Source organism: Puntigrus tetrazona, chromosome 17, assembly GCF_018831695.1.
Source record: "Puntigrus tetrazona isolate hp1 chromosome 17, ASM1883169v1, whole genome shotgun sequence".
NCBI classification, from domain to species: domain Eukaryota; kingdom Metazoa; phylum Chordata; class Actinopteri; order Cypriniformes; family Cyprinidae; genus Puntigrus; species Puntigrus tetrazona.
The window spans coordinates 20,939,464-20,954,413 of NC_056715.1; the positions used below are offsets into that span (position 1 = coordinate 20,939,464).

The window sequence follows — 14,950 nt, forward strand, 5'->3', positions numbered from 1 at the left end:
TGTAAGTACTTAACATTTCCGTTACGTTTTGAAAGCAATAATAACTTTTAACACCGTGTTTACACCAGCAAGCTTTTTTTGTCATTTATGGTATATATGTTTAATGTCTTTTTCTACAATATAACATTACGTGGTTATTAAATGCTAAGACTTTTTTACTTTTGTTTTATTAATTATTGAAATACACTGTATATATTATAAAGCTTTTACAGACCCTTTAAAAAGAAGAAAATTCTCCATTTATTTTATTTTGTAATCGCCACTTATGCTCGTGAGAATAATTAGGCCTTTTCCTCGTGGGAAAGCACTTCAACCAAGAACTACACATTTATTTTGGTAAACGGCTGAAGTCGGTACACTCATTTGAACAAAAGGTTAAATGTGGGTCAAGCACAAAAAAACTAAAAATAAAAAGCCTAGTTTCGACCCGGGTCTACATCCACAGTAATGAAATAAAAACCCTGAATGTCGCCGTCCATCATGAAATCTTGAGATGTTTCCTGATGATTCTCCTCTATATTCTTTTTCCTTACCTGGTTCTTCATGTTAACTTACAAACATAAATGTCTCACAAACAACCAGGATTTGAAAGCGATAAGGTAAAGCTTATGCAAGCTTTTTTTAATGGATTTTGCTTTTACAAAATCAAAATGGGAGGCTGGGATGAATGAAGTGTATATCTGGATAAAGTGTTTTTTTTAAGAATCTGAAAGAGTGATAGAATGATAATGAGTTTCCAAATGAGGTTTGTTTCTAGTTTCGCAAACCCGATCTATATGTGGTGTGAAATCTGGATTGAGTTTCAGTGTGAATGGTCAGACCAGATTTCAAGTAGTTTTCATTATTCTATGTAACTATATTACAAATTAGGTCCATCGTAATACTGCAAAAGGAAATCAGAAACACTAGCATCTTTTGAGGTAAAAGAGAAATGCTGCCTGTAACACCGGTCTTGACAAACTGAATGAAGTTCATGTGAAAAGTTACTTTGAGGAATGAATTACAACAGAAAACGTGCCTCTAAAGCTGCTACGCCCCCAAAAATCTTTCCTCTGCAGTCTGACTGAAAAATATGACGTCGATCAGTGACGCTAACACTCATTTCACCCTTCTCGCCGTCCCATATGAAACTAAACTGAAGAGGAGGAGTAATTGTGTGTGAAGTTTCCAGAGCTGGTGTTCAGTGTGGGCTGAGGTACAGAGAAAGAGGTAACAGTAGTCTGGCACATTGAGTGATGAGGTAAGAGCTGGTAGTTCTGGTCCTTGCCGAGTCTGGGCTCACCTGGATCCGTAGCTGGTCTACGCGTACATGGTCAGCTGAAGCCACTGGAGAAAGTGAAATTTAACACTGAAGTTTAACATTTTGAAATCGGCAAGCCTACGGTTTTAAATGGCGTCGCCCCGATTGCTAAACATTAAAGTACGTCTTAAGATGATGAACTGGTGTCCACTCACCTCCAGTACGTTAAGCCTGATGGTGCCATCTCCACCTTGGTCAAAGGCCTGGAATGCTCCTACAATGAGAACAGGTTCACTTCAGACAGTACGCGTGTATGTTGCATGATTTTCGCATTAAATTCATTGTTGGGAAAAAAATTACATGAAATTTGAACCTGAACGCACTGAAATCTTTAGTTGTTCAAATACGACTAAAGCATGTGTGTGTTCCTCCACTTTTAGCTTGCAAAGAACTTTCATTTGAAACATTTTATGAACAAATACGTGTGTTTTCTTTGTCCCTACACTTTCTGTTCAACCTGAGATTTGCTTATTTTATTTTAGCTGTCGCTGCATTGTACTAGTTTGTTCCATCATGGCCAAAACATGGCAAATTTTTTTTTACGAAGTACAAAGTGTCCACTGTTTAACTAATATTAACACATTTAATTAGTTCCTTAATTAATCCCTTTAAATAATAATTAGCCACAAATGAAGTTCCACAAGAGCATTCTTACTTTGTGGCCACAGTATAGTTTTTTTTCTGAATCATGCACAGAGCTGCGTAATTTATGTTTTATAAACAGTCTTTCTAAAATCATTTTTGTTAATCATTTTCATAACTCTGTTATGACAAAAATTCAGTTAGCACATTTTTACAGAAAAAAAAGACTCCTAATATTGGTGTGTAATAATATAATATTTCTCACTACTTTGTCATTTTTGTAATATCTTCAATCTGAGCATTTTAAAGACAAATGTTGTTGATTTCTATCATTTCTATGACACAGTTAATATTGTAAATGCTAAATAATGTGGAATACCGATTTGTAAGAAATCCCCCAAATGTCAGCGCTTCCTGAGAATGATACAGTGTACTATTTAATATATAATATTTGTGGTAACATCTTATTTTGAGGTGTCCTTGTTAGACAAGTAACATGTACTTTTATACTATTATAACAGCAATAAACGATGCATAATTACACGCAAGTAACCCCCGATCCTATCTTTTACCCACATAGTAAATACATGCAGTTAATTTAAGCTACTCTGTACTTAAAGGTGCAATTACGCCGTAACAAGGGCACCTTAAAATAAAACGTTACCCTGTTTGTCGGGCTACTCGCTAAAGAAAAAGACGACAACTTACTGAACATCCCCTCCAGTCGCACAAGGCAGCTGACGAAACTGTCAAAGTCGACGTTCATGCTTTCGTTGGCGTAGCGCATGGTGATAATGTCATAGAGCTGGTTATTCAGACGGAACCCTGAGTGGCGCACAAAACGTGTGACTGAACATCGACAAGACCGTCAGAGAGAGAGACAGACGTTCTTCAATACGAGAACACGTGAGCAATAGAAATACACGAAAACCTTCTAACCTGCATCATTGATGGCGTTCCTCATCTCGTAGCTGCTGATAGTGCCGGTGTGATCGAAGTCGTAGCGCTTAAAGATTTCCTGTGGAGAGGATTTAGGTCAACGTTAAGTCTTTTTGTCAGCAGTTGTAGTGGCAATATTGTCATTTATGTAGAAAAGAACGGGGAGACTTCAAACCTGCCACTGTTTGATTTTGTTCCACAGGTGTCTGAACTCTTGTAGATTGATTCTTCCTTTTCCATCCATCTGTGCGATTAGGATTAAGAAAGATTTGCATGCAGTATTGTGCGCTATCACGTCTGCTACGAGTTTAAAGCTAACATACGCAAAATTGTGGAGAACTTACAATCAATTAATTGATCAAAAATACAGTAAAAGCGGTCATACTCTCAATTAGTATTCGCTTTCTGTTTCAATGTACTTCGAAAGGTAATTCCTACGAGGCAAAGCAGAATTTTTAGCATTATTACACTAGACATGATACTTCATTTGCAAGCACACTTCCTCAACCATACATCTTTCTTGTGGTGTTCTGCAGGGATCTGTTCTGGCACCAACATTGTTCTCAAAAGTCAAACCTGTTCTTTCTTTAAAGAAATCTGAAATAGTTAAATGTCCATTTATTACTTCATGCCTTGATTATTGCAGTTCACTCTGTTATGGAGCAAATCAATCATCCATTGGGCGTCTTTAAATGGTGCAAAATGCTACCAATCAAAGCTGAGAATAGAAACAGATTATTTGTTTTAATAGCACTACACAGCCTCTATATTTAAATCTGTATATTTGCGTATATTTTACATTATCACAATGTTTCTAGGTCACTTAGAGCTGTGACAGTAGGCTCTGAACGTTGTAATAGTATCACTTTTAATAGTATCAATAGTATCTGTAAAATCTATTGTATATATTTTTTAATGAAGCATTCATTGATGAATGGTAAGTTCAAATTACTATTCACAAAAAATATCAACCAGATAATGTGTGGTGAAATATTATTTGATTTTTACACTGAACTTCTCCGAACAATATGTAACAGAATATTTTCAAAGAAACGTCAAAACTAGCTGTCCTAAGCAATATGATTGAAACAATGTAGCTTTCTAGGGCCACGCTAAGGTTTATCATTAATAACTATTGCAAAGCTTCAACCGCACATCGGCTGATGTAAACGATAAAGCCACAAATGATACATTTTCCTCAAAACGCCCCCAAATTACAATTAGAAGGGAATTTACAAAAATGATGTAATCTTGATACAAAGGATACATCCATGAGGGCAATCATACTTCTACAGCTCTCTCGACTGAAGCCCTCGGTGTGTATGTCCTTGACTGTAAACAGCAGAGTCCTTCTTGAAGACATTATACAGAAAAACCACAAACATTCAAAGCGATCATCATTCAAAGATACGTACGTTTGGACACCACCTTGTTCAATACATCTTTGAGTTCATTGGCTGAGATCTCCATTTGCTGCAAGACACAAGAATAAACAAAAAATCAGCTGCGGTGTTTATTACGCCAACATAAAACTGTCGGGATATGGCTGTTACCACTGTTACCACTGGCATGGCCAATTAGCGGTCCCTCCCCACCACCATACTCACACTCCCCCCAGCGCTCAGTGGCTCCCCAGTACTCACGTCCCCCGCGATCTGCTGGAAAATAGACAGGAACTGCTGGTCCTCCTCGCTCTCTTCCCCAGTCGAAGCCGGAGCCGGCTGATCAGACATGGGAGTTGTAAAATACACACGTGAGAACTCAGCTTGATGTGCGAGAAGCCAAAGAATCTGATCACTAGTAGGTTCTGCGTTCTTCGTTCTTAATATTTAATGCAGATTATGCAAAATAAGAGTGCAGAGAAATAACAGAATGAGCCGAAAATGCTTGTGTGAAATTCGCTTGCCAATGGGTTGCCACACGGTTGTTTTCGAACCGTTAGGATGTTTCGAGACAAAAGAATCCACTCCAATTTATGAAAAACCTTCATTAGAAAAACTAATTCGAATAAATTCATTAAAAAAAAGTCGGTAACACTTTATTTTAAGGTGTCCATAATACAGAGTAATCACCTGGCAAGTACTTATATTATAGTAAGTACATTTTGTTTTATGCAAGTGCAACAGCTTCTACTAAGTTATGGAACAGTTTGTACTTACAGATATGTAAAAGTCGTTCTACAGTTGAGGTTAAAAGTTTGCCTCCCCTTTTCAGAATCTGCAGAATGTTAGTTATTTTACAAAATGAGAGGGATCGTACAAAACGCCTGCGATTGTTTATTTAGTATTCACCTGAATAAGATGTTTTACATAAAAGATGTTTACGTATAGTCCACAAGAGAAAATAATAGTTTATAAAAATGCACCTGTTCAAAAGTTTGCGTCCCCTTGTTTCTTAATACTGTATTGTTAACATGGAAAGGAAAAATCCTTTAGGTCCGACAAATATTTTGGTTTTGCAGCATTTTTGTTTATTTGAACCCTTTCCAACAATGATTCGTTGGCTACAGAAGATAGTTACGTCTTTTCCAGAAGACAAAACAGTATTTATTTACCCTGATCTTGATGCATTCTTTACTTCTGGAACAGTTTGAACCTTCTTCAAAAGTTGCATATGAGTCCCTCAGTTGTCCTCAGTGTAAAAAGATTATACAGTCATTGTTGGAAAGGGTTCAAATACACAACAATGCTGGCAAACCAAATAATTTGTGCAATCTGAAGAACATTTCTGAAGAACAGCAGGCAGTTTAACTGTTCAGCACAGACAATGAACAAATATCCCAAAACAAACAGCTGCGTATCACACACATTAAGAATCAAGGGGTTGATTATCTTTATAAATGATTATTTTCTCTTGTGGACTAAACATCTTTTATGTGAAACATCTTATTCAGGTCAGTATAAAATAAACAATAACATGCATTTTGTATGATCCCTCTTATTGTGTTCAAATAGCATTTTGCCGATTCTGAAAGGGGGGTGTAAACTTTTGAACACAACCGTAAATGCAATAGATTTTACATATTACTGTAATAATCAGAATACTGGACACACAATTCCATTGTGTAAATAATACTCTGCCTCATTTTTAAAAAAACAAAATAGTTATGTTTAAAGAACATTTAATTGCGGTTAATTTCTTTTGCACAAGAGTGAATACATCCTACGTATGTCTGCTCATTTTCCTCATTTTAAAAATTCTCATTTGACTCATTTTTGTAGAGTTGTTGTTACTGTGAAAAAAGTATGACTAATCACTGTTACTTTGTCGATAAATAGCGTTACTTGAATTACTCATTTGCATCTCTACTAATAATAACGTATTAATTGTAGTTTATGTGCTGATCAATTTTCTTTGGGGAGATAAGGGTACATTGAGCCAGTGCGTAAGTTGACTCACCCCCTTTATCTTTGTACACTTTTACTGGCATGTATATATTTTCGAACCACCCACCATATCTGCCAGTAAAGAAGAAGCCCGTGGGAGGAGTGGAAGACACCCGTTTGCTTTAAAAACGTTTTTGGCTGTGTCATATTTTAGCATGTAAGACGTAATGGCTGGTACATCCAAAGGAAATTCATCCAGGTCCAAAAATGAATTGTTAAGCTGGCCGAATTTAAACAAATTCTCTGTTTAGTCTGTACTTGAGAAGGTTGCAACTTTTTGGGAAGGTTCTAACATCTTGTTTCAGAAACTGCAGACACTGAAAGTGAATTTTCATTTGGATAGTTTAATGTTAAGACACCTTTAGGGAAAAAAAGACTTAAAATTAAGTAAATAGTTTGAACAATTTCACATGTTTTGGAACCAGATTGAGTTAAATGGTCAATTTAGACCTAGATGGTGTCCCTTTACCCACTGACTCGGCTGAACTTACCCCTAACCTGGGTCAAACTGGGCCATGGTACTATTTGCAATAAAGGCACGTCTCAGTTGAACTCAAACGCTTTGTAGACGATGAAGTACTTACCACTGGATGATCAGCTTCAATCCTGTTCTCTATCTCCCTGAGAAGAAACCAACAAACAACGGTCACCAGAGTAAAGAGCACAGGTCATCAGAGCTTTCGGGGAGGTTTTCCTTCATATTTGAGCTTATTCTTCAGTACTTCTTTCCATGTTTGATTTCCAAATGATCAATTGTGCTTACATCAGCCATACTTTTTTTTCAGTAGGAATTACCTTAAACTTACCACGTGTGAGTCCTCAAAAATTGTAAGTACAATTACTTAAACGTATCATTAAGAGTTAGAAGTTTGATTAAAGGTTACGGTGACTATCACAGAGCCAGTGGTTAATACACAATTAGGTCACATCATTTTGGACATGATCCTTGATTGCACGTCCTTCATCTGCGTTCCTCGGAGAACCTCGGCAGCCCTTCGCGTGTCCGCGTACTTTCTTGCAGCTGAAGTTTAATAGTGCTTCAGTGTGGGTCAGAACTGAAAGGAAATGTTTACCGGAGGGTCCCAAAATGTTCTGGTGCTTGTCCTAAAAAAGATTCCATTACAGCCTCGAACTGGGGCCGATTTCTTCCAGCTCTACAAATCAAATTGTCGTTAAAATTTTTGTCCTTCTTGTTTTTTTCCACCCATTTTCCCAACTGTTTCCCAACATCCCCTCCGTATAGAGAACTCAATCAGGTAACAGTGACATTACCGTGGTATTCCTGTGATAATGTAACCACGCCCCTTTATACATAAAACGTGAAATTAAATTGAGTATTGACTTCTGTGACAAAAGTTTTCGGCGGCCGTTTACACATAATCCGTTTTTGAACCGAAAAAAACGTTATCCGAGCACCGCGTTTTAAATAGAAAAAAAAGACACAAACTGGGAGCGCAAACAATAAAACGAACGACTGAAGCAGCGCACAAACGATTAATCGCATCCAAAAGTTTTTGTTTACACGATTAATGGGTGTGTACTGTGTATATTTTTACGTATTTAAATACTCACACATGCATGTATGTATATTTAAGAAAAATATGTTATATTTATATATTAAAAATAATTATTTCTTATAAATTATATGAATATAAATAGAATTACATTAACTTAAAAATGTTTCCCTAATATATACTGTATGTGTGCGTATTTATATATAGATAATAAATTGACACAGTAAACACATATATATTATGTAAACAAAAACTTTTACTTTGGAACGCGAAAGGCCCCTCAACCAATATTTTTGCATTCCAGTAAAAATGCATGAATAAAAAATTTCGAAAGCGTGAGGAAAAAATGTACTCGGATATCACTGTACATTTTTTTTTCTTAAACCATCCCTCCCATCCCTTCTGCTGTCACTCACTCAGAGGTATTTCTCTTTTCAGAGAAGACGCGGAGGATGAACTCGCCTTCCTGGTGCGGCTCGTAGGTGGAGGGGACGATGACGTACTCCCCGGGGCTCAGGCGGAAACGCTGGGTCACTTGGCGCAGGTTGATGTAGGCCCTGGAACGAGCCTTAGAGGTGCTGGACATGAAGAACTCCTTCTGCATGTGCTGCTTGTTTCCGTGCATCTGACAGACAGAGAAACGCAGAAGCAAAACAAAGAATTCAAAAATCACGTGTATATTTGATCTATGAAACAGTGGTGGATGTCAGTAAAAACGCGAAGGAGCTAGGAGCATGATATCCTCAAGCCCAGGGTCCGAACGTGTATCGTCTTCACATTTTCATACCTCCTTTGGAACCTATGGATGAATAGAAAGAGTTAAACAACCAGTTAAATATCTGTCGAATGCTGCTCTTTGCATAATTTACGACAGAATAAAAATCTCTATATTCTCAGCTTGATACCTCGTAGATGGAAAACCCGATAGTGAAGAGATTTGCACCCAGCTTGCATTCTCTACGCCTGTTTTTCTGCATTAGAGCGACAACAAAAGTGCAAGCCACCTCATCATCCTCCGGGTCATCATCTTCCTCCAAGAGACGCAGGCGGTACTGTGGATTTGTCCAGAATGTGTCTAGAGGAGACCGTAACATTATAATATTAAAGCCATTACTGTTACGCATTTTAAGAATGACAGCTGCTGTGCAAATTAAAAGTAAGATTAATGTTATAATTAAAATATAAAATAAACGATTTGACCATTTTAGTTGTTTTTATTCCAGTTTTATGAAAATAAGACGAACCTGGATAATTCCTGCATCCTCCAGCGGAGCATCCTCTTACCCAGCGTCCCTCATTAACAGACACTGTCCATTTGTGTAACTTATCGTCCTCCAGAGCATCAGGGGTCAGGTTGCAAATCTCAATTTTAGTGTAATTTTTCTTAAAATCGTCAAATGACATCCTACGGGTCAAAAACAAGAGTTATAACTTATTTCTCTTTGATTGAATAAAAAACACAATTGTACTGTCTATTTAAAATCTCTATTTAAAATAGTCAAGACTATTTTGTAATTGGTCTCGACCACAAGTTTGCTTGCTCACCAGAATTCTCCATCTTCAGCATTCTGCTGCTGAAGTTTCTCTTTTTCCCCTTTGGAGAGAGTTTCCCACTCTTTTGAACTGCAGTAAAAAAAAGAAATGATTGTGACTAACTGCATACTAATGACATACTCTTTAACCCCGTAAAGACCGATCAATTAAATTGTTAGTGCAATTTGGAATAAAATCTTTTTAAAAAATGCATATAAGACTCGTACTCAATTAAAAATAAATAAATAAATATAATACGCCACTCTATTTGTCCCAGTAATATGATATTGAAGTGTTTAGAAGCTTAATTTTATAATCAAATCTCTGTAGTTTGTATTATTTCGCATACAGTACACCGATTACTGTGATAGAAATTCAAATAAACTTTCAAAGACTCCATTTGTTTGTCTTTGACGATAATATTCTAAATAATAAATAATGATATTCGTCCATACAGTACATTTCTCAATTTTTAAAAAATAAAATATATTTGGATGCTCAAGCTAATTACAGAAAGTGTTCATGCTTACTTTACGTGTCAATATAAAGATTTCACAAAAAAAAAAAAAATTGTACCATGGACATTTTTGACAAATAAAGTATCAACTTGTAGCAAAACTTTTATCAGGTGACAGAATGCGTGCAGCAGGCTGTGTTCAACAGGATTTGAACATGTTGATAATTAAGAGGTATTAGCAATACGCGTACTAGATTTGAGTCTTAAACTGGTTTAAATTCAGGAATAAGCAGATACTCACTTATCGCTCCAAGGTCCATTCCACTCTACCTGACCCCAAGGGTTACGCAGACGCACCAGACGGACTTTAGACTCCTTCTGCTGGGACTGTTTACACTGCAGACACCAAATAGCACAAATACCATTATAACTATCACAAAAGAAATAGTGCTGGGCAACTATTAATCGATTAATCGAGTTTCTGAGTACACAATATATGTGTGTGTACTGTGTGTATTTTTTAGGTCTGTAGTTAAGAATATATATATATATATATGAATCTAAAAACATATATGTAAATGAGATACATGTAAATATTCTCAAAATATATACTGCATGTGTGTGTCTTTATATATACATAATACACATGTGTAGTACTCATACACACATACATTGTTTAAACAAAAACGTTTATTTTGCATACGATTAATCATCGCCAAACACTGTAAAGAACTAATCATAAAAGCACCAAATAGTAGAAAGTTTACCTCCTCTACAGCAGTAACAGAGTAGGCATGACCCTTCACAAGTCCTGTTGTAGTACGAGTTTCAAAACGGGCTGGAACCAGGGACTGTGGGTAAAAATGAATTCGCCTTATGGTAGGATACTTGGATTTGGACCAAAGTTACTGTTTTAATTAAAATATATATGTATTTATGATGAGTGGTGTTTCAAAATAACACGTCAGAATATCATCCATAAATGCAGGTCATTAAGATTCGTTCTTCTGCTTGACTCACGTCAATGGAGCAGCCCATGAGGGAGCCTCTCTCCAGAGCTTTCTTCATGATCTTGTACAGCTCTTTAGGGGCCTCCTTCATCTCATAGAATTCAGTCACTCCACCGGTGAAGTCCTCCATGGCCTCAGCAGTGTTTCCTCCTTTAAGAGCCTCGTAGGAACCGTGCAGCCTTAACAGGAAGTGTGAAAGTGTTGGAAGAGCACGCCTCAAAGCATCAAAGTGTTATGTACACAAATGAATGAAGATAAATTCCTGCTGTATGTCAGTTATTAAACAGTATTTTGTAAAATTGAAAGGTGATAATATATTATATTCGATAATACATTTTGTGTATTAACAGGAATAAAAAATGGAATGTGCCAAAACATTTATTAATACGAATTTTGATAAAAAATGACTAAATTGCTAACCTTAAAGTAACCCAATATTAAGTATCTATATTTAATTAATTATTCATTACTTATTTGTTATATTATACAATATTACCTGGTGGAAATGGGCTTCCATAGTCTAGCGCATGAAACAGAAACAGTGCAGTGCAATGCAATGCATAAAAAAAAGTTGACACAAAAGCGTTGATTGATGCAAAATTAAAGTAAATGATACTACATAAAGGTGTAACTGTATTTGTAGGACTGAGCGTATGGACAATATGATATTCACATAAAAATAGTTTTTTCAAAATGGCCTATGCATTTACATATTTTTTGCATTTAAAAAAAATCTTAAAAGATGCCCCAGCTAACCTATTCCTAAACAGATGAAGTGAGTGTCGCGCACAGATACGTACTTAGCGTAAGCTTTTTCCAGCAGAGCGCTCCAGAATTCATTTCTTTCAGCGGATTTGGTGAACACCAGCTGGTTGTTGAAGGTGGGAATGCGGTCGTCGACGACGACATCCACCCAGTCTCCATAATGCCAGAACTGAGTCGAAAAAAAAACAGAAAGAGTGAGAAACACCAAATCAGATTTAAAGAAGATACGAATCGAAAGCTATATTTCATTCTGTGCCCGCTTAACCTGGAAATGGAAAATTCCAGCGTAGCCTTCGGAGAAGCTCTGCTCTTGAGGTACGATACGATACAGCAGCTTGTCGTTCAGAGTCAAGGATGCGATGGCCGCCAGCAACCAGCAGTCTCCTAAAATAATCATATATCAATAGGGAATATTTGATATATTGTGCTTTTTGCAGTAAAACGGGGGCTTGCGCTGCTGATCGCAGCGTTTTTCGACTGTCCGGGGCAACGAGCCAGGTTGGTAATCTGCTCTATGTGTTAGCGACCTTTGTGTCTTTGGGCTCTTTTATCACCCGCGTGGGGTCACAACAATGGGAAGCGCTGCTGGTTGGATTCCCTTCCAACAGAGTAAACACAATATGGAGGGGTCCTGTGGGCCTGTATATGGGGGCCTGAGAGAGGTGCTCGCTCCTGTGAAGCTGTGACCCTAAGTACACTCCCCAGTGTTCAGGTAAACAGTCTGTGATATATTGTGTTCATGTGGTAAAGTGTTATCTTACCCAGGTCTCCCTGGCAGATATCTGTCCTGCTAGCCCCTCCGACAATGAACTGTGGGTTATCACATATCTCCTGCGGGACACACATCAACAAAAAGTTTGTTTACGACCGACATGAAAGCTTTGACATATTACACACAGTTTTAGGTTACAGTAGCAAACGCTGTTTCCATCTAAGATTAAAATTAATGGTATGGTACAAGTGCATTTAATGAATCGAATTGTGGCTTTATATATGATATTTTCACCTTTTGATTTTTCTCATAATTATTTCTCCAAAGTATGACTTTGTAGTATCTCATATTTCGACAATTTCTCAAAATTGTGATTTTATTTTTCATAGTTGTAACTTAATCTCTTACAATGCGGATATTATTATTATTTGTTATCTCATAATGACTACTCAAATATGACTATTTCTCACAATTGCGATTTGATATTTTTTGCACTAATGCGATTGTTTTATGCATTTGCGACTTTATAGCTCCCAATTTGACTATTTCTAACATGTTTATATGCTATTCACGATAGCGACTTTACGTCACAGTCTAACTCTTTCTAGCAATTGCAACTTTGTATGTCACAATGGGTCTTTATTTTACTATATACGTTTTTCATGTCAATGTAATATTTCAAAATGTGAACATTCCTTGCAAAGTCACTACACTGTATCTTACAATATGAATTTTATTTCTCTTGTGAATTGTTATCTTTCAACATTTTCTTGTAATTGCAACTATATCTCACAACTGCAACCATGCTGTATGTTACAGTTAATCTCTCTTAACTGTGACTTTACATCCAACATTTTGACTATTTCTTGTAATTGTGTCTCAGGCAGTTGCAACTTTATATCTCACGGTTGGATTTATTTTTTGCTGTTAAGATTTTTGTCTCACAGTGTGACTTTTAATTGTCATTGCAGTTTTATATCTCACAAATGTTAATATTTCTCGCAATTGCAACTTATTCCGACTCTTTCTGGTTATTGAGACTTTATATTCCACAATAGGACTATATTTTTTGCAATTGCAACTTTATTTTAAAATATGAATATTGTGTATTGGATTTTATTCCTCAAAAATGTGGCTATATTATATCTTACGCGTGACTTTTAATTTTCACTATATTTATAACTATTTATTTTATAACTCACAAATGTTTTTTTTTTTTTATCTCAATTTCGACTTCATATTTCACAATGTGATTTTACCGTTAATATGCAAATGTGTTGTGCATCAGCGGGTATTTCAAGGAAATATTTTTCATATTTTGTCACAAAGCGTTTAAACCGGGATTCTAAACACGCACACATAAAAAAAAAAGAAAAAAAAGTGTTAATTATCCCCAGTTTCACACACTCTCTCATTCTATCTTTTGTCATCTAAGCATTATATTTTCCCGTGAATGTGTGTACAAGCGAATAAATAAATGTGTAAGGAAGTCCTATTAGTCGAGCTGCTTCATCCATCCCACTCCCTATGGTCCAGGTCCAATTAAACAGACACAGGCCCTCTGCCTCCTACCTTGGGACGCTTCCAGACAATGTTCTTGACTTTGTTGGACTTGTGTCCCAGCTCTTTGAAGCCAAGGGAGTCCACAGTGGCGGGGAAGGATTCATCCTCAAAAAGGGCCTTCTTCTGGAGATACTCCTGCTTGAGGACGTTGTAGTCCTGGCCACTGAAACGAATGGGTTTGCTCAGGGATCCTTCGCCGTCTCTCCTCTCTCTTTCGCGGATTAACCGGTCGCAAAAAAACCCGGATGGCGTATAGGGCATCTCGTCTCTTGTCTGGGACAGTGTTTTTTTGGGGATTGAAAATACCGGCTTTTGCCACCACAACTTAAGTCACACAAGCCAAAAAAATCCCTGGCATAAATTCAAACAGCTGACCTCTGATTGGCTGCGCTGCTAAATGACGCACCTTTCATGCGGTCGGGGACTACAAACCAGGGTAAGAAGAAAAAGACAACGTGTGAACACACTCCTTTTACGCGCACAAACACGTACACACAAACACACCTGCATGCATACACAAACTGCTAGAGTCTTCTCTTTGGATCGCTCCCATTGGCTGATGAACAATGTGTATTGGGCGACAGTTGCGCTCTCGTGCCACCATTGTAGGGTGACAAAGGAGAGCAGCCCCGCAAAGAGAGGCCAGTGAGATGGCCTGCCTCAGCAGAAGGCATTCACAACCTTTAAACCTGTTCTCAATAGAGTTCAGCATTAAGCACTCTCAGCACAACAACGGCAGGCTTGACCTAACTTCACAAAACTGCCTATATTATGTCACTTTATCGATGCGGATAATTAATAACTCCATTTTGCATTCACAATCGTTCAGCTGTATCACACAACAGTGTTTAAAAGTCTGGGGTCATTTTTTCAAATGTCTTTCGTTCTGATTGAAGGAAGAGTTTTACAGTAAAATAGTTATATTGTGAAACACTGAATCAAAAAAATAGCTTTCCTACTTTAAAATATAATTTATTCCTGTGAAGGAAAAGCAGAATTTTCAATGTCTTTAGTCACACAATAATCTGGAAATCCCTTTAATATGCCGATTTGGCGCTCAAGTTTTCTTTTATTACTTTTGAAGAGACTTTTTTTACTATTACTTTTTTTTTTTACATTTCAAAATTCTTAAACAGAATTTATTCTTTTTATTTTCATTTATTATCAATGTCGCTTTTGATCAATTTAT

The 14,950-nt window shown here is 36.9% G+C and overlaps 1 protein-coding gene across 2 annotated transcripts; it reads right to left on the reverse strand.

Moving 5' to 3' along the window:
- Positions 1-91: 91 nt before the first annotated feature.
- capn3a (calpain 3a, (p94)) lies at positions 92-14,860 on the reverse strand. 2 transcript variants are annotated; one of them, XM_043263394.1, is made up of 21 exons: positions 13,771-14,860; positions 12,248-12,317; positions 11,752-11,870; positions 11,522-11,655; positions 10,732-10,900; positions 10,479-10,562; positions 10,013-10,107; positions 9,267-9,344; positions 8,966-9,126; positions 8,627-8,796; positions 8,509-8,520; positions 8,138-8,346; positions 6,792-6,828; positions 4,429-4,542; positions 4,237-4,294; positions 4,089-4,153; positions 2,997-3,065; positions 2,822-2,900; positions 2,591-2,707; positions 1,456-1,514; positions 92-1,326 (listed from the first exon to the last, which is right to left on the reverse strand). In XM_043263394.1, the coding sequence occupies exons 1-21, from the start codon at positions 14,020-14,022 to the stop codon at positions 1,300-1,302; spliced, it is 2,178 nt and encodes a 725-aa protein (XP_043119329.1). In that variant the 5' UTR covers positions 14,023-14,860; the 3' UTR covers positions 92-1,299. The 2 variants fall into 2 exon arrangements, with proteins under 2 accessions (XP_043119329.1, XP_043119330.1); XM_043263395.1 differs by having other exon boundaries at positions 4,465-4,542; positions 13,771-14,859.
- Positions 14,861-14,950: the final 90 nt, after the last annotated feature.

What these genes read in the sequence shown, in the direction of transcription:
- capn3a (XM_043263394.1), bottom strand. Translation starts at nt 14,022, where the DNA reads ATGCCCTATACGCCATCCGGGTTTTTTTGCGACCGGTTAATCCGCGAA. An exon ending in CTGTTACTGCTGTAGAGGAG is followed by an intron (nt 10,108 to 10,478) that starts GTAAACTTTCTA and finishes TGGTGTCTGCAG; the next exon opens with TGTAAACAGTCCCAGCAGAA. An exon ending in GAACAAGGTGGTGTCCAAAC is followed by an intron (nt 4,154 to 4,236) that starts GTACGTATCTTT and finishes TGCTGTTTACAG; the next exon opens with TCAAGGACATACACACCGAG.